Below are 24,432 nucleotides of genomic sequence, written 5' to 3'. Positions count from 1 at the left end.
AAAGGGACAGCCTTCCAAGCAACGAATACAGAAAGTTATGGGCAAGCCTGGAGGTGTGGCAGTTGGAAGCTGACAGCAGCCAGAGCTGTAGTTGTTTGTCCAGTTAAATGTTTAAAGCACGCTTCAACCTGTCATGCAATTATTAAGTTACAAGTAGTAACTAACACTAATAGTTGCAAGTTTTATAACAAAATGCCTAACAAAAAGTAAAAAAAAATGAAAAAGTGCAAACAGTTTAAGTTCAGAAGTTGAACAAGTAAAACGTAAGAATACCTTGTGTTCTAGAAAATTAAACTAAGGACATTTTGGAACACTGGGATAAATGGAAAGAAGCAATGCTAAGAGGCAGGAAAACAGCTCTCAAAAACAAACTATGAAAAGATCCATTACCTCACGATTCAATAACCTTAGTGCTTTAGATAGAGCATGATAAAAATGATATTTCAGGCCACCCCGGCATTGCCAGACTGAACTTTACTTTCCGATTTCTAAGTTTTGTCCCCATTTAAAATACCCCTCGTTACAGTTGCTCTGAATGAACCGAAAACTCAAGCTTGTTTTTCCTGGCAGCTGCAAACTGTGCTTGGAAATATGAAACTGTTACTCGGGATAAACATCGTTAGGTTCCAAAGCACTAAAATTACTCTATTGAAAAAGGACAAAATGAGCTGTTATAAGGAGGACAGAGAGGGGGCTCTTATCCCCCAAAGAACATCGTGCTCTCCTGCAGCACCGCTGCTGCCTTTCAAACAAACAGCTATAGAAATTTCACTGGGTACCAGGATTGAAAACCACCACCACAACACCAGGTCACCGAACTCTCCTTAGTTTTCATTGCCACCATCAAACCAGAGCTCTCCTTGCTGGCACCTGAAGCACCTCCTGGAACACGGGTACAGAAGAACGCTGCCATGCTGCAGGTGCTGATCTCACTCGGCCAAAACAATGACAAAGCCATCTTAGAGCTCCGCTGACTTAAAGGTTGAAGCCAGAAAGCATTAGCGTGCTTTCAAAATGACTTACAAATGAAATCGATTTGGGGTTTGCACGGTTTCCAAGAGAAATAACATTTCTCTTTGTGCATCAATTCTCTGCTGTCACCATTCAGTGATTTGTGAATCGGGATGTTTGGTCATTTATAACTAACCTTGGCACCACGGGCAGAAGTACTGGGGCTCTAGAGGTGTCAGACAGCCAGGTGGGCACAAAGGACCTGACCTGATGAGCTCCCTTACCAGGGAATGCCCTGGAGCACAGCTCAGCCCTGGGCAGGTAATGTGCATAGGGCAGAGCCTTCTGCAGAAGATCCCACTTGAGACTGTTCCTGGCACCCGTGGCACCGAGGCTCATCAGCCATTACCACAAACACACAGCAAACCCACCTTCTTTAGTTCTTCTACTTACAGAGCTGCCTCTTCTGGGAGGGGATTATCACTGATAAGATTTCTGCTTTCTGATTCCTTATTTCCCTATTTACATTTGACCAAAGGACTGTTGCCATTATCTTTTTCCTGTTTGCATTTGAGATGAGAGAAAAAAGACAGTTTGGAAAGAACAGAAAATGAAACGATCAGAGCTGCAACTAGAAAAAGGACTGTGAGGATAAGCAGTGAATAGAAAAAAATATCAATCCGATTTTTAAAAGACTGAAGGTAATTTAATACTGTGGTTTTGGTCAGCCTGAACAGGGACACTCAGGGCAAATAAGACATAAAAAGATATCAGGGCTGTTTTTAGTATCCCTCTGTTATTTGATTTAGCAGAACAGTACTGTGTGCTAACAGCAAAAAGAGAAACAAAGAAACTCACTGAGGACAAAGTGTTTAAACAAGGAATACATCTGATCCGGAAGGTTTCGAGCTAGGGCTCTGACATGCCTTACACCAGATGCTGTAAAGGACAAGAGCTACGTCCAGAACAACCACATGATGAGGCAGCACTCCCAGCTACGTTACTCCAGCAGCTGTTCCACTACAGCATCCGTGGGAGTAGTTCCGACTGAGAGCTGCGTTCAGTTTTGGAAGAACTCCTGTCACTCCATGGTTACATGGATCTCCTCAGCTCCCAAGAGCAGTGGAGATGGGTAGTCACATCTGTCTGACTCAACGCTGCAAGCATACGGACAGCATAAGTTATAAGGGGAAAAAAAGACCGATGGTCTGGCCCATTTTTAGTCCTTGGAATAACAAGCTTCTTTTCAAGCTTCTGAAATAGCAGGATGGGAATTTACATCATTTCTGCTTGACCAAAAGACTACAGGGGGCGTTGACTTGGGCACCATGTTCTCTTCCGCTTGTATTTCCAATTCCAGTGACAAAAAAAATCGCATAAAGACCTAAGTTCCCACTAAAGTAGTCTCCTTAGGGACTTGCAGCCCCTGGGCGTTAAGGCTCCCAGATAATGGGTCACTGATGCTGGAAACAGGCAGTAAAAGGAAACTGAGGAACAGCTGTGACTCTTAAAAGCTAGACCGTAAGTCCTCGGTCAGGGAGACTATTCAAGACGTTTGGAATATTCTAGGAAGACAGCGGAGTCTTCTGCTCTGTTTGAAAAACTGAAGAGTTACCTGACTGAAATTATCTGTTTTTCCATTGAAGGATTCTAAGAGTCCCTGTAGAAGTTGCACTTCCTAAAAAAAGAAAGTTTCCTGTGAGCAGATTTCAGCCAGCATCAAGCCCGAAAGCGTTCCAGGTTGCAGTGCCAAGCCACTGCAGGTTGCAATGCTGAGCCATGCTGCATACATAATTATTTACTCAACGTCCATAAAAGCAGCAGATGCAAAATAAAAGCCACAGTACTTGCCCTGAATACATATGAACACCACTGAGAAAAGGATGGCAGTAAAAACAGAATGCCCTGGTCCCAGACATTTCATTCAGAATATGCCCTGAAATAATTACTTTGCCACAACAGGAAACAATACTCATATTTCAGGTAGCTTTAATGATTTCCTGCTTGCGTTTAAAGCTGACTAATGAATCATAAAAGGGCATACAGCATTGCTAGTAACTGCAGAGCCTCACACGAGCACTGCTAACACCCACCACATGCCCACAGTGCTGTGCAGGCCGCGCTGCTCGCGAGGCAAGGGCTTCTGTAATCCCTCAGGCGGCTGAGGAAAGGACACAGAAACACTTGAGCACAGTGAGTACAGCCCTAGCCCTGTTTGACTTGCTGTATGACTACAGCAAGAGATCAAAACGCATCACAGCACCTCCAGAACTCCACGAACTAAAGATCATTATCCACATTCAGAAGAACTGCTCTTACAAATCCTCCAATACCCCAGCAAACACCGGTAACAAAGCAGGTTGCTGTTACTGTCTGGAATCCAGTTAGGCCAAATCAACCACAGGCCCACGGCTAACCAGCTCAGCGAGGAGAGCTGTGCACCTCTTACCACTTTTGCAAAGCACATTACAGCCACTGAGAACATTCACATAATGTCACTGTGTTCATCCAGAGGGTGTGAACAGAAACACTGCTGCTTCTAAATCGCTATTGATATTAACACTGCTTCAAGTATTATATTCATAGCTACACTGCGCGCCACTCACATCTACAAAGTCAGTCTCGATGGACAGGACAGATTTGATTCTTCAGCTAATTAACACAGCTGGAACTGCGTAAGAACCTATGGGAAGAAAAATAATCCCAGGTTCAAAGAAAGCAAGGAAAAGTAAGGAAAGTTAAAGATAACTGTGATGTGCTCATAAAGATACCGTAGTGTGCTCAATCTATAGCACACGTGGCTAATCTAATCAGTAACCATTTGCTCCTAGCAATGCACATGATGTTTTGTGGATAGTCAAATACCATGGAACATCCTGTACTGATGTACAACACAGCTTCAAAGCTCCTGGTTTGCTCACTTTCTTAAGCTCCCAGGATGAAAGAACCAGTAACACTTAAGGATATCTCGTGCCCGATTAATTTTGTTATTTGTATTAAGTAAGGATCATCTATTTGCCAAGTAAAATATAGAATGAAATATAACTTTGTTTGCTACTTTGATGACTCAGGGCGTCACTTGACCCTCTTCTGTAGGTGGCTGCAGTTTTGCTTCCCACTTCACTGAGATGAAAATCTGACAAAAACTGTATCTTCCAATCTACTCACATTGAAAGGACACGTGGATGCTCACTTACCTGATGTTTTTTTTTTCCCCGTTTAGCACTCATTTGCAATGTGAATGGCACAAGATCTCATGAGGGCAGCTCATGAAGCTCCCCGAGAAGAGGGGGGAGACAGAGAGAACCAGGGCCAGCTAAAATTCTTACATGATTTTCAAAGCCAAAGATTCCTCAAGTTCTGATCAACTAAATCCCTCCTTGTCTTTAATTTACTTAAAATGTCAAGAAGTTTCTTCTCCTCTAGATTAAAACCTTTAAAGTTTTAATAACATAGTGGCCAACACCTGCTGGGCCCAGCTGGCAAATGGTCAATTTACTTCAGCTTCTGCTATGACATCCATGGCTGCAACAGGTCTTCTTCCCAGGCAGACTCTGTTTGAGAGCTGTCTGCAGGACAGGCAGTATCCCTACTCCTCACTACCACATCCTCCAGAAGAGCATTGTTTTGGAGACAGTGGTATTGCTGCCTAAAGAGCTGACAGATGGCTTGCAAAGCTCCATGCACCCAGAGCACAGGAGAGCGGAACAATGATGGCTCTGCTCTGCATCCCCTGCTCTGATCTGCTCTGAGCACTACAACCTCACGAGCATGCAGCTGAACGAGCCAACCCAAACCAGCACCTAGCCTTGAGCATTCGTGATTGTGCAGCTGAAATTACAATGCTTAACATACTCCCTCTGGATACATATGTTCAACTGGCCAGCTAGCTACATGTTGGGAGCATGTGCTCCGTTTGGCACAACAATCTACAGCTGGCACAAGTCCTGCTTATGCTAGCAGCAAACTGAAAGAAAGATTCCAAAAGAGATGCTATAAAATCTAAGCAGAGAATGTGAAGGGAATAATAATGTGTACATAAAAGGTAGAAAATACACATACAGGAAATTGTGAGGATGACTTGTAACCAAGCCCCTATCTTGTAACCATCCTGCAACTACAACAGAAATCAACTGAGTGAAGAAACTGAGCAGCAGCAAAGGATGTGTAAAACCACGGCTCTTAACTGATCCCAAAATCTTGGCCTGTCATTGCCTTAGAACTCATGTATCTCACACTGAGGTAACTGGGTGGGATGGGACAGGAACTTGACAATACTCGTGTTCATATTTAGAAGCACCAGTGTACCTTCTGCACGGAGACATTTTTGTTAACAGCATACCACAGAACCAAAACAGAGCTTGCCCACTCAGTGCTCCACTCCAAAGCAAAAATTGGCTTTACCTGTCCTCTGCAGCACCACAGGAGGAATTCCACAGCTTCCGTGGGTGAGCTGCTCCAGCGCTCACTACCCCAAATTCTGGAGTTCATCTCATTCAACCAAAGCAAGTCCAGAACAGTGAAGATAAGATTAATTTGTATCTAGAGATGGAGGACAGCCACTGCCTTCCTACACACGTGAACACTGTTACTGTGCCCTCAAGCACCTTCTATAATAACCAAATCTAGTTTTATTGCCCTTTACTAGAAGAACAGAGCTTTTAAGCTCTTTGCCACTTTGGCTCTTTTCAAAATTCCCATCGGTCGTGTTATTTTTCTTAAAGCCTGCAGCTCAGAACCGACACCTCAGCAGCTCTGACGAGAGGAAAATTGAGGCCAAGTTTCACACGCAATTCCTGTAATTAATACCTTCCAGAATATTTGTTTTCTTTATAAGAACATAACTTCGTTAATATTATTCTGCTTATGACCTGATAACTGACACCGCAGTGTTATGTATGAAAAGTGTCAAGGAATATTAATCAGATATTGTATTATTTTGTATTTATGCATCTGACTCATTTGTTTTAAATACGCCCTATTCTTACTAAGATATTCTTAATACTGCAGACAAAGCACTCAACTATCCCTCCTAGACTGGCACCAATGTATTCCTTATTGTAAGCTAAAACCCAGGCTCAACAAAAACTAGCAAACACTGATAATCCCCCTGGATGAAATAACGTCACCCTCTTCCTGCCCAGTTTGTGCCTGCTCTCGCACCTGCCTCCTCCTCGTGTCAGCACATGCACAGCACTCTGACTGGGAACTAGATCAGGAACCAGTCCAAGTGAAAGACAGGTAGCTGAAGTGCCACCAGCTACAGCCTTAAGTCATAGAAAAGCACGGAGTAGTACTGGATTCAGAATAATCCTCCACTCTACCTCATCTCTTAACTTGGCACACTTGTTTGATTGAGAAACTTGGACTGATTTTTCCTAACCAGCTTATCCCACCGATACTCGCAAAGTGATTTCTAAATAAGCAAACAAATCTGGCATCTTTCTTGCTGCCAAGAAAGTTGCTGATGGCTCTGTAAGTTTCCCAGGTTCATCCCTTGCCTAAGTACTCTCCTTCTCTTGCTTTGCCCCTTACCCAATCTCTGAATTCTCTGAAATCATCACTGATGGTTCAGAAACTGTCAGTCAGAGGGGAGCATCATGGGGGCTGAAGGGTCCAACAGTATTCTTGACTGTCCCAGGAAGCATTTCTCAAGGCTCCGCTAGCCTAAGCATAGAAAATGTTTAGATTATTTGTCGATTACCAGACACGTGCCAAAAAACGAGCACAGCTGGGTGTTTCAGTGTCAAAGTGAAAGCTTCAGAGTGTTACAAGAAGCGAGTCGTGTTCCACTTGTGTGCACCGTCACACACACAGCCTGCCCATAAGATACCCCTTATGAACAGCAGCTTTATTACTTTGCTAAGAATTGGTCTCCCGAAAAAAAGAACACCCTCACACACAATGAGAAGATACAAAGAAAGGATTAAGTGGAATGTTCCGTTCCTAATTGCATTTGCACTTCTTTGGAACGATTTCACGTTATGCTCTGTGGGCATTCCAAACTTAGGGCACAGAACATGCCGTGTGGGATAAAGCTTGAGGCTCACCTCCTAGCAACACCACCACATACAGTGAATATGTTCCTCCACAGCACATCTATAGAAACACATGTAATGCTAATGCCTGAAGCCACACTCTGTATATAACATCAAAAGGGAGAACGCATCCTACCCAAAGCCACAACCAAAACATGTTCCATGGTTACCCATGCTCAAAGGCCAACAGAACGTCACTGCAGTACCCGACCCCGGGAGGTTCGCCGGTCCTTCCCGTTTCATACCTTCCGAATCTCCTCAGGCAAGGCGTGCACAGGGACGTGCCGCTGCATGGCCAGCCGCAGCGGGGAACCGCCACAGGTCAGACGGTCAGAGCGCGCCCTGCCCGGGGAAGGCCCTCTTCCCTCAGCCTCACCAAGGGGATGCAGGACCGCAGCCCGGCTCGGGAAGAGACCAGGGGAAGGGAGATGAAGGGAGGGAACGGAGAGAGGGACCGCCGCTGAGCCGGCAAACAGAGCCGCACCGCGAGGGAGAGGCCGAGGCCCAGCAAGGCGCGGGCTCTGGGGGCGGCCATTTCCTGGCCCCAACGGCTTCCTCCGTCACCACGGCAACGGCGCGTGCGTGCGTCACGTGGTAGCGGCGGCGCGCACCCACTGAGGGAACGCGGAGCGGGCGGGAACGCGCTCAGTTACCTCGGCCCCCCGCTTACCTCAGCCCCACAATGACGTCATTTACCTGAGCCTTACAGTTGCCTCATCCCGTCGGTTACCTGTGCCCCACAATGACGTCATTTACCTTAGTCCCCCCCCGGTGAGGTCCACCCGCCGCGGGCTGTGTCTGCCTCCCCGCGCCCAACGCGCTGTACGCGGCCGCCCCTCTCCCCCGCAAAGCCCTCGACCCTCCGGGCTCTGCTTTCCCGTCGGCCCGTGTCAGCCGCACTGTGTCAGGACGCGAGCCATCTGCTCAACCTCTGGGTGAACCGGCTCCCGGCGAAACCCACTGCGTGTACAGCAACGCGACCGAAGGGCTTCAATCAGAAAAAGATGTGAGAATCAAAAAAAAAAAGCCACCGAGGCCGCGGGATGGCCCCCGGCCGCCCGGCGAGGTTCTCCCCGGAGCCGCCGCCTCGCGTGTGCCCCGCCGTGACCCGCTCCCGCCTTGCGTGCCGGCCCGGGGCCGCGCCGCGCGGCTAATCCCCGGCTTGGCAGCGCCGGGCGAGCTCCCCGCGCCGAGCCGCGAGGCGGGGGATAAGGAGCTTGTGTCCCCTCCCCGGGGCCGTCACCCCCAACTTAACGAAGTAATCGCGCGGTCGCACGCAGAGGGAACAGATGGCCAAAGGTCAGGAGAAGAAGAAGGAGGAAAAAAAAAAAAAAAAAAAAAAAAAAGGGCAGAAAAATAAAAGGGCTGGAGGTATTTCACGAGGAGCGGTGCGAAAAAGCCAAGCGCGAGGCTTTGATCGGCGCCTTCGCGGCAGCTGTTCGCCCTGCGTGCTGCCGGCGCGGCGGGGGGGGGAGGCGGGGAGGCGGCTCGCACGCGATGCCCGCCCGCACCGTGCGGGGAAGCGCTGTCGTGCGGCGCGGCGATGAGATCAGCGCGGCTCGGCTGCTGGGAAAGCGGCGGGGCGGCACGCAGCGCTCCCTGCACGCCCCCGCACGGCCCCGGGCTGGGGGTTTGCCGTGCGGATCTTAGGGACGCGGGGCCGAGGGGAAAAATCCCGCGGGGCTGGGGGCGATTGGCGTGGGGGCTGTGAGTGCCGTGGGGGCTGCGAGGGAACTGATGTGACAGCTGAGAGGACGGATGTGGGGCTGAGGGGATGCATGGGAGAGCTGGGAAGAAAGGGTCGTGGGACCGAGGGAACAGATAGAGGGGGCTGCAAGGAGACTCGTGGGGGCTGTGGGCATGGACTTGGGCTGACATGGAGAGGCTGGGGGAAGAATGTCGTCGTGCTAAGGGGACTGTCGTGGGGAGCCGTGAGGGGGTTGTCAGGGGCTGACAGGATGGCTGAGGGGACTGACATGGGGAGCCGTGAGGGGAGCGTCACAGGGGCTGAAGGGTCCAAGCACTCAGCTCAGGGCTCTCCTTGCTGCACTCAAGATCGGGGGGTCCTGAGGGGAAACATCACCTCGGACAGGCAGCTCACGCCTTGCTCTCAGCCAACCATTCCCTGCAAGAAGCCCACCCCGGTCCCGTGTCTGCGGTGGGGCTGTGGCTGTGCTTCGGGGGTATCTCAGGACCCCGTGCCCGCAGGCGGCAGGGCAGGAGCTGGCCCTGCTCCCCACGTGGCGCAGCCGCGGGCCGATGTGCGTGCCAGCCCCAATCACCAGGACCGCTCCTGATCGGGTTCCAGGCGGCGTGAGCAGCTCCAAGGACAAACCAACAGGCGAGAAACGAGTGCGTGACACGCAGCAGTCATAAGCCAGCTATTTCCATTGTTTTCCTGCAGGCTTTGTACCTTCTCAAACACACGTGGAAAGCCTCCCGCCGCTTGCAAATCCCAACCCGGAGGAGCAAAGTCCACGCCAGGGGGCAGCTGGGGAAAAGGGCTAATAAACACAAACACCCTCTTCACACAACACAGGAGCAGCCACTGGGCACAAGGGTGAACCCTTGCCTGCAGTATTATTCTAAGTTAAAAGAAAATACCCTATTTTTATACTGGCCCTGTTGTTCCGGGCTGCCCTTCCGTGCGTGGAAGCGCAGTGAGGCGGTTTTGCAGCACTAAGAACCCCCCCGGGGGGCTGCAGGTATGGGGCTGCAGGAGCAGCGGGCCGACGGAGCGAGGAGAGATGGCAGGAGACGTGCAGGGGAGGGGTCAGGGGAAGGACAGGGTTTGTGCTGCGTACGGCAGCGAGGTTATTTCTGGTGCTGCGTGCACATCATGTTAGTTCCTGTTTTCGAGTCATATTGTTTGCTAGGTTTGGTTGGTTTGCTCTCCCCCCCCCCCCCCCCCCCCCACCAATGTCACAAGGACGAGATCGTCCTGGGAGAGTGGAAGGATGTTTGGAGGGGGGATCTGAGGGCTACCTGGAAATCAAGGTCAGGCAGGTCATCCTGTGCAAAGCAATAGCAGAGCAATAGAAGCTCTGCAAAGCAGCGTGAAAACGATAAAATCGGGGAGCATAAAGGAGCAGGGCACTGGCAGTGGGGCGGAAAGGCAGAGGCAGGGGACGCAGGAGGTGGCACATCGCCAGCCCAAATAGCTGAGTGAAATAGGAGCGTGCTAATGACGGGGCATGCGGGGCGAGAATCGGATAATGAGGGAGGGCATCCCAGTGCTCCCGTTGTGACATTGCCAAATCAAAGACAAGCTGCTGGCTGCAAGAGCACATGAGGTGAATCAGAGGAGGAATCTGTATGATTAAGCGGCAGCTGAGTGCCAGGAGTGAAGATCTGTCAAGGATAATATCAATAGTGTATGTGTAGAGGACAGTGGGTTTATTTGCCCTGATAGAAAAGGATTTGAAAGGGAAGACAAGAAGCTCGTACTGACTCCGAGCTGGCAGCGAGAGAACTTGGGAAGGATGCCAGGAAAAGTGTCCCAGATACAAGGCTGAAGTGAGAACGAAAAAGGGAGCGCAGAGGCCGTTGAGCAGCCAGCAGGTTAGGAACAGGCACGAAAGGCACGAGGCACGGCCAGCCAGCAGGACGTGCTCAGGGGAGGAAATGACCAAGCAGGAGCCGGGGAGATGGCTGCAGGAGGGTTCAAGGTTTTGTTTGTTAAGGCAGCGTATCTGAAAGATCAGCCAGAGCTCTGGGAACGACGACGATGGTGGCACTTCTGATGGCTCCTCCTGCGAAACAGAACCTTCACATATGGGTGAGGTTCATCCCTGCGGGGCTCAGCAGATTCCCAGGGGCCCGCTAGGAAACTCCCACGGGAACTCAGAAGCACCATAAATCTTTCCCCTCCCCCTGTCTGCAGGCAGCCTGATCTGCTTTCTCCTAATTTAAACACACAATCTGCAGGGAGGAGACCATTTATACTGCTGGTTGTAAAAAAAGAAGGAAAGAAGGAAAGAAGGAAAGAAGGAAAGAAAGAAAGAAAGAAAGAAAAGAAAGAAAGAAAGAAAGAAAGAAAGAAAGAAAGAAAGAAAGAAAGAAAGAAAGAAANAAGAAAGAAAGAAAGAAAGAAAGAAAGAAAGAAAGAAAGAAAGAAAGAAAGAAAGAAAGAAAGAAAGAAAGAAAGAAAGAAAGAAAGAAAGAAAGAAAGGAGAAAGAAAATCCTGCCAAAATGAAAACTGCACTGCACACACAGCCCTCCCCACTGAACGAGGGTGAGAGCAGATGAAACAAGACAGATGTTGCCTGTAGCCTTTGTGAGCTACTGGAAGAAATGTGTCTCATGCAATGGTGAGGAAACTACGGAGTAACTGTGAAACAGGGAAAGAAAAAAGCAGATGCAGGAAGCCTGGGTGTTTAGAGGAATGGGAATGTCAAAGAAGAATGGTGACATTGACTTGAATGTGGGAGGCAAGTCCGGTACGCCCACGTCCATCATGCTGAGATCAGCATGCAAAAACGATGCTGCAGTCCCTCAGCGATTAAGCAAATGGGATCGTTCATAGGAAGGAGGATTATTGAGGACAGTCAGGGTTTGAAGTCCAGAATTGTATTAGGTTATCTGCTGTTGAAACAGTTTGGGAGCTTCTCCGGCCCTGCCTCATCTCCTGGTGCTATGCGCGCCCTTTCGAAATGCTAAATAACAGTGAGTCATTTGCAGTAGATTAGGCTGCTCCTTCCCTCTTCACCTTATTACCTCATGATTTGTGATTGCAGTGTAACGTCCTGGCACATTCTGATAGGAAAATGCAAATGTTGCATTTCCATGGCATGGCCTGACAATTTAAATTTATGCCCCACAAAGAGATAGCCCCGAGTGTATGCTGATTGCATGCTGTAGCTACAACACTGTTGTTAACATCCAGCCACATCCTTATGCCTTTGTATGTGAATCTTGGGCAAGATATGAAACAATAAGAATTTTCCTGCTCTGTATTAGAGCCTGACCTATTTCCTCTTACATTCATTGACTTTAAGTGGGGTGAGATCAAGAATCCAAAGTGGGCTCCTGTAATTTTGTTGCCTGAACTATAGGTGACATTACAGAAGCGCCGAAAAAAATTATTTTTTCTTTTTCCTTTAAGCTGAAGATAGGTACTGGGGGAGGTGATGGCCAAGTGAGCTTGGCTTGATTCTGCTGTGCACTGCCAACACGGATGGCACAGCCATCGCAGTGCGCAGAGCAAAGCCAGCCCTGCAGTCACGGCCTGTGGCCATGGGAGGTGACCTGCACTGCACAGCCGCTCTGCTGCTGGCTGAGCTGCCAGCTCGGGAGAGCTGCTGTACACAAATGAGCTGTGGCAGGCATCGCCATCATCATGCAAACCCGTTTACGAGCAACCTGGAACAGAAGCCAACACAGAAAGCTCCAGCATGGTTGCTTCAGGTCTCCTAAAGCACTTACAAAGAGCACGGCGACCTGCTCAGCACCGCAGTTTGTCTCGTTTCTGTGAATTATCTGTCAGCAAGTCACGATTTACATAATCTGTTTACTACTTGCAATTATCTCAAGTGGTTAAAGACTGGAAATTTTAGACAAAACATTTGCTCTAGGTTTCTTTGTCACTTGTCTTGAAGGATTTGGCACAGTGGTCAGTAAAAGGCCTAGAAACTGTTGAGATGTTTGGGAGCACGAAATGTGTTATCAGGACTACGCACAAAGGAGCGCTTGTAGCCATGCTAAGAGCGTATCTGGTGCCAGGTGGGTTTGGGAGGCAGCCTTCCACCAGCAGCGTGCTCCTCTGCCAAGCTGCAAGAGAGCGCCAGCCCGTGGGATGGCTTCCGTTCGGATTTCTGCACTGCTTCCCTCCCAGATAAGGCTCATGACAGCTGTTTGACAGCTCTTGCTGCTCACAGTGTGTGTTTCAGCTGCCTAGCAGCTGTCTCTGGGGAGCAGTGGGGGTCAGGAGCGCAGGGGCTGCCCATGTTGTGGGCTGAGTGCCGTGCGGTGCTGCAGCCAGCTTGCCTCACTCACCTGACAGTGGGAGAAACAGAGAGCAAAACTAGACCCTTAAGAGGAGAGAGATAATTGTGAAATTGGACAGCGTTTGCCTGTCACTATGGAGTCACTAAGGGAACAGGCATATTTTCTTCCTGTTTACATAATATTTCACCAGTATCTTTGCACCAGTGAACTGTAGCCACAGCTTTTGAGCTGCGTGGACACGCCGTAGCACGATGACTTGCCAGAGGTATTTGTGCAGATAGCAAGGTACAGCCATTTGCCATGGTGGAACGTGGCAGTTCCCGGTGCACCAGTAAGAGCAGCAGGCTGCAAGCACAGGGCTGTCACAGGGGATTAGTCATGTCCTTAGCCACAGGAAAGCTGCAGAGAAGAGCAAATCTCACATCCTCCAGCTTAAGAGCTCCTTCCACAATGTTTTTCATCCTTACAGAACAGAAAAACACATACAAATATAAGCTTCCTGACCTTTTACTGATGGAATTTTCCTCCAAATGTGGGAGAAAAGGCCATGATTCAGTTCTGCAAGGTGTGCAGGAAGCCCTCAATTGCCAAAGGCACGAGCTGCTGGCCGTAGGTGCATGCCACTTCCTATGCTGTGGGTTTGCTGCGAGCAAACCATGGGAGCAGGGCTCTGAAGGCTCACCAGCATGGAACATGTGGGGCTGGGGAGCTCTGCAGCACTCTGTGTGCCGAGCTGGGATTGATGCCTGCAGAATCAAAGTGCTCCCATGCTGCTGTTGGCTCTTTGTGCAATACACGCTTGAGTACACTCCACCATACCTCAGCAGATACTATGGTAGATACTCAGCATGGTATCTTAAAGTACAGTAACAGCGCAGTCACACGCACAGAGGATCAGCACTTCCCATCGGGGATACGAGTGACATTCCCCACCCCACCAGTAAAGGCACATTAAATATTTATGTAGCTGTCACGCCTTGAGGCCCCAGCAGGATTAAGGTCCACAGCGCCTGGTGCTCTGAAAACATGATAAGAGCCAGTCCCTGCCCCAAAAGAATGCAGCCCCAGCGTGGCTGCACCACGGCCCCGCAGTGGCTGTTTGCCTGCGCCGTGCCTGTTCCATAAACCTGTTTGCTGAAAGACCTGTTGTGTTATCAAGGTGCCGGAGGGCGGAGGGCTCCATGTCAGCGCCAAGTCCTGGCTCTTGTTTGCTTTATAGATGGGGACCCTCTGCTAACAGTGAGTGACTGCAGTGAGGCATGTCCCTCGAGCGGGCAGGATGGGAGTGAGCAAGCTAGGAGAAAAACCACCAGCACAGGTGGTGCTTTCTGCACCGAGAGACGGCTCTACTCCTGAAACAACTTTTTTCCCCTTATGAGAAGAGGGTTTCTGGTAGTTACGAGCACAGTCCTCGGCCGTGCGAGCTCTGCATTCAATTCCTATTCATCAGACACTCTGGGACAGTGACTCAGCTCCTATCTTGTGCAACTCCTTTGCTAGCAAGTATTGCTGCTCCTCACTGGGGTGTTGCAGGCATTAAAAGGAGGTGAGGCCATGTCAGGGCAGTGGTGCGCACACGGCAGCAGGATGGGGCTGCTTGCTCACCACTGGCTCGCCTGCGGCTTTCACAGCGGCGTGCAGCCTCCAGAGCAGGAAGCGGGGCCGTGGGCTGGAAGTGAGTAAGGCTGGAGCAAGCAGCAGCTCCCGGTCAGAACCTGACGGCAGAGGAAATCCTGGAAGCAGGTGCCCTGGAGGGAAGTGCAGGGCTGGGACAGCGGTGGCATCAACAGGACTTGTCTCCTATACAAGTTCTCTTATGGAAATATGGTCTGCTGGTAGATCATACCTAGCACACCCAGGCCAAGAATGCACGTGATGTGCCCCTAACTACTGCCTTGCTCCACGTCTGGGAAATAATTGAGTCTTCCTCCAGCAGCTCAAGGCACTCGCTGCCTGCAGTGCCCGCAGTTTCGGAAGGCAGCACAGTGGGTGAAGAAGAGCTCGGCCTCACCCCCAGCGTGACCCCCAGAGGCAGGGCAGGGGCTGCAGGCTGCCAGGGGACACCTGCCTCCTTCAGCAAGTGGCTCTCCGCCAAACCGCCCCTCCAGGCAGCAACTCAGGTAGGTGTGAGCTCACAGAAATCAGCGTTACAGCAGGGAGCCCCCGGAGACATCGCCGCCGGCTGAGCCACGGAGAAGTAAAGCAAAGACAGCCCCGCTGCTCCACTGCATTTGTGCCTCTGCGTTCCGTCGCTGCTGCCCGTGACCTGCTTCTTCACACGCACATCCCTGGGCACTGCCACACTGCAGCGTGGTGCAGCGGGAGCAGTGCTTGTGCCAGCGCATTCGCCGGGGCTCCATTCGCCTCCAGGGATCGGCTTATGAGACAAATGTAGGGCTGTCATCATCTGCTCGCCGGCTGCTGCCTCGCGCTCTGTGCTCATTTCCAGCACGCATGGCTGCGGCCGCCTTGCATTCCTGGCTCACCCAGAGACAGCAGCACCGCGGGGTGTGTGCAGAGCCCTCCCTGAGGAGCACGGAGCTGCTGCTGAACTTGTCCCTGAGCACCGGGGTCGTGCCCTGCTGGCCCCACTGCCAGAGCACATCTGCACAAGCTGCGCTGTGCCCGCTCCCGCTTCCCCGTGAATGTCAAAGTGCCCGGAGCTGCCGTGCTGTTTATTTTGAGGACGGCAATGACTAACATCGAGGTATCGCCTTTCAGGACTCTTAAAAATAGAAGCTAAAATTTGCTTCACGTAATCCTTGCCACATAATGCCTTCCTGGCTGGGAGGAAGAGAGCAGCCAGGCGGCAACAGGACGTGAGTGGTGTGGAATTCGCTTTGACCCAGAGAAGCCTAATTGCACAGAGCCTCTCCCTGCTCAGGCTGCACAAGAAGTGCATGGATGGAATTATCAGGTCGCTCGCTGAGTGGCAGAGCTGGAGCAGGACCCAGGGCTCTGCATCTTTCATTTGGTTTCAGCCTCCCTGATGGCAGCTTCCTTGCCTTGTGTGGTCAAAGGTGGTTCTATCAAGGTGCTAAAGGCAGCTGGTCACACAGGAACTGCCATTTATGTGTTCAGCCATTCAAAGCTCCCGTTTAAAGAACCACTGCCTTCTGCCAGCTCCTCTTTGTAAGAATGAGAAAGCAGTCCCTTCTCTGGGTTCCTGCAGACCAGCATTTCCCAGTGGTGTGCACCACTAAGCAGAGACCAGTCTGCCTGGCCACTCCCAGCTGGGCCCATCGTGCTGTATGGCACTACATCACCCAACAAGAAAGCAACGCAGCTCGCTGCGGCAAAGGGAAATTAAAACAAATGCAGATTTATGAAAGAAGGCTCCTTGTTGGCACCCAGCACGGGTTTCCTGGCTGACTGCTGACACCGAAGCAAAGGGAAATCCCAGCAGTTCATGCCACGGCATTAAAATACAGGATTCTAAAAATAGCCTTTAAAAAGCTGGGCTGTGAATGACAGTAAGAAGAAAAAGATGAGCTTTTGAAAATAAGAACGTTACATTCAACCCCAAGAACCAGCTGCCAAAAGACAAGGCCTGAAACCTGCAGTTCCAACAGCCCAGCAGTCAGGTGGCCAGGCAAGGAGAGGGTGATGGAGAACAAAAACCATCCCTGGCCCTTTCTCACTGTGCTCTCATGGAGCCCCAACCCGCAGCTCCCCGCAGCACAGCTCTTCCCTTCCTCTGCACACTCTGGTGTATGCAGAGGTTTTGCTGGCCCTCTCTGCAGGGAGAGGGGCCTCCCCTAGCTCAGTGCTGGCACACCAGGCTCCCAGCTGGAGCTTTTACTGCTGCCTACAGAAGGAAACGCAAGTGAGCCTCAATAAGGGCATCGCGCAACTTCAGGTAACCGGATGCCAAAAGCAAATTAGGGAAATGAGAGCAGTTCTCTCGTGGCCAGTGTTTGGTCTGTGTGCTGTCTGAACAGTACGTGATGTCATGTCCTGCTGAGCAGTGTGAGACCTGGCCAGTATGGAGCGGAGACGCAGGCAGAGAAGTGACTGCTCAGGGTGAGAGCCGGGAGAAAATAATGGCCATTCAGAGATGCGTCATCAAGAGAGCATGGCTTTTAAAGCTCAACTTTTTATCGATGTGTCTCATTGGAGGAGCACAAATCTTCATACAGAAACATTCAAATGGCAAATAATCAATTTAAGAATGAAAAATATTCCATGGAGGAACAGAAAAGAACAGAGAAACTTTGGAAGATGAGTCTGCAGGGGAGGAAAGAGAGCATCCAGACAGCATCCTCAGGCACCCTGGGCCTCACTGAGGGCTTTTCAAATCCCACTGGGATTTGAACATCTAGTGTTATTCCATCATAACGTGGGAAAACCCAGCACCCATAGGGCAGAGAAGTGATGTCAGAGGCTGCAGGATCTCACGGTTGTCCTTAAAAATACCAGTTCATTTTGTCGTGGGATGGGGACTCACAGTCTTTCCCTGGAGACGAGCAGCTCCTGCAGCTCTGTGGCCCCACGGAGACCCTCCGGGTGCTCCCCTGTGTGTGAATCCCTTGCAATCCCCTCTTTGGCAGGCTGGGAAAGCAAAGTTTATGACAATCACTGGTGCTTTTCCCTTGGAAACAGTAACTAAGGAAAGTTACACTGTGTGATGGAAGAGGTCGGGACCACGCGGTGGGATGTGTGCACAGCTGCTGGCAGAGTGCCTCCGTATGGTTTTTCCAGAGGTCTGGTTATACATGAAAACACCAATTCATTCCCAGAACCAGACTCATTACAATTCGTTAAGTAAGTACTTCAGCATGGCAACAACCAGGATTGCTTTTCCACATTTTTCAGTGTTCTTGTTAATCCACCAAACTGAGCAACTCCAAAAGTAAACCACAGTCTGAAGGAGCTGACAAGGTCCTCCTGCGAGGGACTGCTCTACTCTGGTGCATGCCACTCGCATTGATGTTAACTGGCCTGAAAGCATAAGGAAAATGCACCCAGGGGACCGAGAGCCATCACCGCAGCCCCTCACCCCACACCTCCAGCTCTGTGCAGCTGTTTTTTAAGACAAGGGCAGTGAGGCACTGGTTGCCCAGAGAGGGAGTGGTGCCCCGTCCCTGCAGACACCCACACCAGGGGATGGGGCTCTGAGCACCAGATGGAGCTGTGAGTGTCCCTGTGCATTGCAGTGAGTGGGACCAGATGGCCTTTAAAGGCCCCTTCCAACCCAAACCGTTCAATAATTCTGTGATGACTGCAGTCCCCACCTGCTGCAGCAGCTCAAGGCAGGGACAGGCCCAGCACTGCCCTCATCGCAGCCAGCGTGAGAGCCGAGGCCGTTGGTCTGACAAAGCAAAACCAAGTTGATGGGAACCAAGCCATTCAGTCCCAAAGAGGTGCTTTCCACAGCTGGCCCTTCCCCAGCCCTGTGCTCAGCATGCAGCAGGCTGTGGCGGGGCTTTCAACAAAACCCTGTGCTGGCGGCAGCAGCACAAGTTCCCACATAACCCCTGGTTGTTCAGGACTGCTCCGAAGGAGGTCCTGCCTCTTACACATCGGGGCATGGCTTGCCTTGCTGTGCAAAACAAAAACCTGCAGAGCGTGGAAGTATCAGTGCGATAGCAGGCTTGCTGCTTTCCACGAAGAAAAGAATTTAAATGCCTCACAAACTGTGACCTCATCCCCAACAGACTCACAGCTGCTTAAGTTCTCACCCAGCATACGTGACACGGCGCAGAGAGGGTCCATTGGGTTCTGCAGGAAGCGGACGGAGCCAGGCTGCCAGCACTGCCTCCCTGAGGGGGGAAATTTGTGGAAAAATGGCAACTTTCAGGAAAATGGAAAAGCAGGAGAAGCTCGCAGGGTGGGCAGGGCATGGCAAGACCCAGCTGGAGGCACGCGGCTCTCAGGGAGGTCCTGCTGCCCTCCTGCTCGTGCACACTGAAACGCATGAGGGCACATCCCCGAAATTGCAGGTGTGGAGGCTGTAATTTAAGGGGATGGGCTGCACACCTACCTTATGTGTGTGCATCTTCATGTGGGAGCCATGCGCCAGCTGTTTGATAACACCCTGCCGTGGTCTTGCCCCAAGCATTGAGCAGGGACTGTTGGGGATGAGCACGCAGCCACAGCCCCACGTCACCTCCCACGTCCTGCAGGGCACCACCAGCATCCTCCAGCCTTGTGCAATGGGAGCTGACCCAGCCCCCCAGCTGCTGGCAGCCGTGCAAGTTGGAGCTGCCAGCTCACCCCAAGCAACGTGCTCGTGTTGCTGCATAGCGAAGCTGCAGCTGGGCATGGTGAGGCATCGCGTGGAGCAGCCATACCCTGACAAATCACTGTGTGCTTTCCTAAAAAGTCTTTTATAGTTTCACTCTATGGAAAAAATATCAGCAGGAGCCACTCCAGGCAGAGGCACCATGGTTTCCACTTCCTCCTGCAGAAGGCCCCCTCCCAGAGAAGCAGGGATCTGAGGATATCAGCAGCTCTACAATTCCGAAACCAAAGGCTATCTCCTGCCTTTGTATGCAGATTCCCAAGGCAGCAACAAAGAGCACAGAGGAGCTGAGAGCTGTAAAGCCTCTTGGTACAAGAAAGCATCCCCTGGTTTTGCAGCCCCCTGCTCGTGATGGAACACAGCAGCTGCCTCTCGGGTTGTGTTTCTGTGCTTTCTGCATGCTCATTGTTTTCTGGCCATTGATTTCCAGTCACTGACACATTCCTTTCCATTTCCTGAAGCTTATTCTCTCTTGCTCTCATTTTCTGCTTATGTTTCTACCCTAGCATTTTTCCAATGAACATTTCCTTGAGCTCTCCATACCCTTCCTTCCCTGTTTCTGTTCCTGCTCCTTTCTCTCTCCCTTCCTCCTCCTCACAAGAAACCAGTTCTCACTTTCCTTAAATCACTTCCTCATTTCTTTTTGCCCTCCATCCCCACCTGACCAGTGCTGCCAGCAGCCCCATGTCCCTCTCAGCCCAGAGCTGGTCCTGACTGGCTTTGGGCACACAAGGGATGGAAGGGCTGTGCGTGCCCTTTGCTTTCCAGCTAGATGTTCCATGGGGCATCTTGGAACAGGATGGCCTTCAAGGTGCCTTCAAACCCAAACCAGTCTATGGTTCTGTGATCCCACCCGTAAAAGGGGGCCCTGGTGAAACGACATGTGGCAGCCACACTGGGAACTTGGTGGCTCACCACCCAACACTGGCTCTGAACTTCCTTCTTCCTCGTGTTTCACAAGCTGAGGGAGAAAACAAAAAGGCAACCCATGAAGGAGGAAGATGTCTTGTTGGGCCGTTGCTGGGACAGTGCTGCTGTTCTTCTTGGTCTGCACAGTGTGGCTCAATGAGAAGTGCAAAGAGCAGTCCTGGCACCAGGGCAGCTGGGGCACCTGGCTGGATGCGGCTCTGCAGGGAAGGACCTGGGGTCCTGCTGGGCAGCAAGCAGAACACAAACCAACCTAGACACTGTGAGGCCCGGAGCGTTGCTGCTGTGAGGAGAGCTGAGAGCTTGGGCTGCTCGGCCTGCAGGAGGCTCAGAAGATCTCACCTGTGCCCATCAATCTTTGCAGGCACTGGGCTCAGGGACCCACCTCAGCTGCCCTGTGACAGCCATGGGTGTGCTTCAGCCCTGGGGAGCAGAGGCAGCCCAGCAGGTCCCTCCCTGGAGGCGGCCCAGCTGCACCCGCCAGACCAGCACAGCCAGCTGCAGACAGCGCAGAGGGGACGCATCCCTAACAGCGACAGGGCTGGGCTGAGTCACGGAGTGCAGGCTGCATGCCAGCGAGATACATGAGGACACATCACCTGTGGTGCCAAGAGGGTGTTGTGTTCCAGTGTGAGAAACTGAGCGTGGTCCAGACCCGATTCCATCACCAAACACCAGTGGTGCCACCTGCGTGGCAGTCACAGAGGGGCCATCGGTCCTCCTGGGGCCTGCATTGCAGGATGCTGGCAGCAAAGGTCACATCGAGGTGGGGGTCGGCCTCTTCTCCCAGGTAACAGCAACAGGACAAGTGGTGGTGGCCTCACATTGCACCAGGGGAGGTTCAGGTTGGTTATTAGGAAACATTTCTCCTCTAAAAGAGTGGTAAGGCATTGGAACAGGCTGTTCAGGGAGCGGTGCGGTCACCATCTCTGGAGACATTCCAGAACTGTGGAGATGTGGCACTGAGGGTCAGTGGGCATGGTGGGAGAGGGTTGGGCTTGGACTTGATCATCTTGGAGGTCTTTTCCAACCCTAATGATTCAGTGATTCTATGATTCTAAGGCCTCTTGCTTCCACCCTGTAGGATGCACTTGGCCAGGCTGGACCATGGCAGGGGCATGTCCGCGTGCCCACACACGGCTGCTTCTTCCCCTCCAACATCGAGAAGTGAGAAGGGAGGGGAAACTCCTGGATGGGCACTGCTGGGTGCGGAAGGAGAAGTTCCACCACACAGCTAGTCTGGGACTGAGCCTCATAGCACGGCAGGCCCGTGAGTCCTCCAGTCCAAGGCCAGGGGCAACCTCTTCCACGTCCTGCAACACGAGCCCTGTCCTTCTGGGGGCTGCTGCAGGCCCCAGCTGCCCGCTGTGGGACAATCTCTGCTCCTGGCAGAGGCACAGCTTCACGCCGGGTGAGGTCTGGGAAACGCTTCTGTGCTGGGCAGTGTCAGAGATGGGAAGATTGTACCAAGTCCCACAGCAAGACAAAACAAAACCAGGCGTGTATCAATACGTGAGAACACATTCCTCGCGGAAGGGAAGAAAGGCAGAAGATGATTTATAATCGTCTAAGCACGTTTGAAACAGCTTGTACCCCGCTAGCAGGGGAAATGGGAGCCCAGTGTACACGTCGGAAAGAACAGTCCTTAGGTCAATCTGACATTGCCGTCCAGCAGATGGGAAAACGTTCTCATAACAGCATGCTTCACAGCCATCAGAGAAGAATTGAGGGTTTTTTTTTCCATTCACTGGGTTAGCATGGAGGTGATGCTGCTGACCGCTGGTGGCAGAGAAGCCCCATTGGAAGAGATGTTCTCCAGCCAAGCTCCCAGTTCTCAATGCTGAGTGAGAACCTCAGACTTCCACTTGAGGCTGGAAATTATAGCAAACGATTGCAATGCATTGCAAATGATTGCCCCAGGAGCTGGGGGTACATAATCCCAGATTTCTTGGCAAGTGACACCACCAAAAGCAGCACCAGAAAACGCTATCACTTGCTCACACTGCGGGAAAACCAGAACCAACACAGCAGCCACAGCTCAGCACTGTGCAGGATGGGCACAAAGGGGACAAATCCTGCCCAGTGACCTCAGTACTGGTACAGGCAAAGCTCAGGTCATAACAACAGCAAGGGGAAGTGAGCAGGGTGGGAAATGCAGTAACAAACATTTCAGTACTCCACCTGTGCTCACCAGCAGGAGTTTCGGGTCACTTGTATTTGTGTATGGCATTTCTACATATATACATACACATATATATAACCACACATGAACACACAGAGGGAGAACTGCAGCAGTCCCCTAGTTCCCAAGCCAGCAAGGGCACTCCCTTTCACAAGGCCTGGATCAGGCCCATGCTCTCCCAATTCTCCTTACAGAGATCAGCAAACTGTTCCTTTAGCTGTGAAATCCCGACGGTCACCAGAAAGGACAAGCAAGCCAAAAAACCAAATAGCTTTTAAAATCCAACAGCCTAGGCTTTACCACCAGCCCCAACCCTCTGCCCCAGCACCCACCTTACCTTCCTGATGTCTTCTCTCCGGGAGGCTCACCACACCAACACAGCTCTCCTTCCACGAGGCAAACAGCCCCTGCACCACCAAGAGAAGAGGCGGGGAGCTAACTGGAACCAGCTGCCTGGGTTCTGCCCCTCCTCCCACCTACAGGTGGTTTGATTGCTGTGGGTACAAGCAGGGTTAAGACAGGTGGTATCAAGAAGAGCTTGTCCTCCTGGGCAGTGTGCAAGGCTCTGAACCACTGACCTGTCCTCTGCACTCCTCCTGTCTGGGGGCACTTGCAACCAGCAGTCACTACTTCCTACTTCTTGTCCATATCACAGCTAAAGATACTGAGGAGCACCAAGCCAAGCAGAGCTGCCTGGAAAACACAACAAAGGCCCTGATTAAATGAATATTATGTGCTGACAATTACTGTAATATATCACTTTTTAACTCATTTAGTATCAGCTTAATTAACTGTAAAAGTAACATTAGCAAGAATTTTCATTCTTGATCGAATTTGAAACCTCATCGAAGAGAGGGTTTCTTTGAGGTTTCTTTTCCAATAAATCCAATTCTGCCCTCCTTCAGCTCAGGACATCTGGCAGCAGTGGGAATTTGTTTAGTAATCACAACTACGAGCAACGTGTTAGTTTGGTAATGTCTCCCAGTCCTCTTGAAATCAAGCAGTAAAAAGAGTGGCTACGAGCATCTCTCATGTAGTAAACTTGGGATGAAAATTATCTGGTTTGGATTATCTGGGATGCGAGGAAACAGCCTCAAGTTGCACCAGAGAAGGTTTACATTGGACATTAGGAAGAATTTCTTCACGGAGAGGTGGCCGAGCACTGGACCAGGCTGCCCAGGGCAGTGCTGGAGTCCCCATGCCTGGCGGTGCTGAGGGATGTGTGGCCATGGCACTGAGGAACACGGCTCAGCGCTGGCACTTGGTGGGTCAGGCTGGACTGGAAGGTCCTACCCAACCCAGACGATTCCATCTAGAAATGGCCAGCCATAAGACCTCAAGATCAGGGTGCAAACAATTTTCTAGACACCGCAACATGCACAGAACGCAGCGGAAATTACGCGCACAAACACAATTTTAAACATGAATATTTACTAACATAAATAAACAGTGTTTTATAACAAAAGGCACAGATTTTCAACTATAAACAATGGAAAAATATTTACAGTTTGCACATACATAATCAAACAGCAAGTGCACAATTGGTCACTTCAGATCTTTCTATATTTTTAGATTCACCTCCTTGCAAGCAAGTAATCTTATTCAGTTCTGTAATGTTCTTTTTTTTCCCCCACAAAAACTGCTACAGATGTCAATAAGAGTTCATTAAAATGAATAATTTAGCAGCACGGGTTTTCAAATGGAGACAGTGTTGCTAACTTCTTCATACTGGATAATAAAATAAGGGTAGCTCTGATCATCATTAAAAATGACAAAAATCTGAGGCTCAAAGTAATTGTCCACACAAGAGTCATAGAGGTCACTGGTAATGCTGCCCGGGTTGACAGGAGGAGGTCTCCTCATGGTGTGATTGCCCACGGTGTATCTCCCCGTCAGTACTTTAGCCAGGAACATGTAATGAACTCCTTTGGGTGACCTTTTGGAAAAGTTGTGAGAATAGCTTGCCTTTCTGGCAAAGTAACTGCCCTGTCCGAACATGGTGGCGTGCTTCCCGCAGACACGCGGGTCGAAGTTGTGCTTGCAGATACCATCCACCACGTCCTGGGAGGTGCCGTGGAACAAATGCCTTTCATTCATCATCCTGTCAAGCCCAGTCATTTTCTTGGACATATATTCCTTTTTC

At 50.9% G+C, this 24,432-nt stretch overlaps 2 protein-coding genes across 12 annotated transcripts in view; both read right to left on the bottom strand.

The window, feature by feature from the left end:
* Positions 1-22,764, bottom strand: part of LEKR1 (leucine, glutamate and lysine rich 1) — a 63,607-nt gene extending 40,843 nt beyond the window's left edge. For 4 of the 8 annotated variants that reach the window (XM_021395006.1, XM_021395008.1, XM_021395007.1 and 1 more), the window contains exon 1: positions 20,707-20,941. In XM_021395006.1, coding sequence (XP_021250681.1) covers positions 20,707-20,772 — 66 coding nt within the window. In that variant the 5' untranslated portion in view covers positions 20,773-20,941. Of the gene's footprint in view, positions 1-7,234; positions 7,994-20,706; positions 20,942-22,621 lie in introns of those variants that run through there. The other 4 variants (XM_021395010.1, XM_021395012.1, XM_021395014.1 and 1 more) reach the window with 3 other exon arrangements.
* The window catches only part of TIPARP (TCDD inducible poly(ADP-ribose) polymerase), a 33,365-nt gene continuing 32,799 nt past the window's right edge, over positions 23,867-24,432 (bottom strand). For all 4 annotated transcript variants that reach the window (XM_021395004.1, XM_021395003.1, XM_021395002.1 and 1 more), the window contains one exon: positions 23,867-24,432. In XM_021395004.1, coding sequence (XP_021250679.1) covers positions 23,985-24,432 — 448 coding nt within the window. In that variant the 3' untranslated portion in view covers positions 23,867-23,984.

The sequence above is a fragment of the Numida meleagris genome, chromosome 4, assembly GCF_002078875.1.
Source record: "Numida meleagris isolate 19003 breed g44 Domestic line chromosome 4, NumMel1.0, whole genome shotgun sequence".
NCBI classification, from domain to species: Eukaryota; Metazoa; Chordata; class Aves; order Galliformes; family Numididae; genus Numida; species Numida meleagris.
This window is presented reverse-complemented; position numbering and strand designations above follow the sequence as displayed.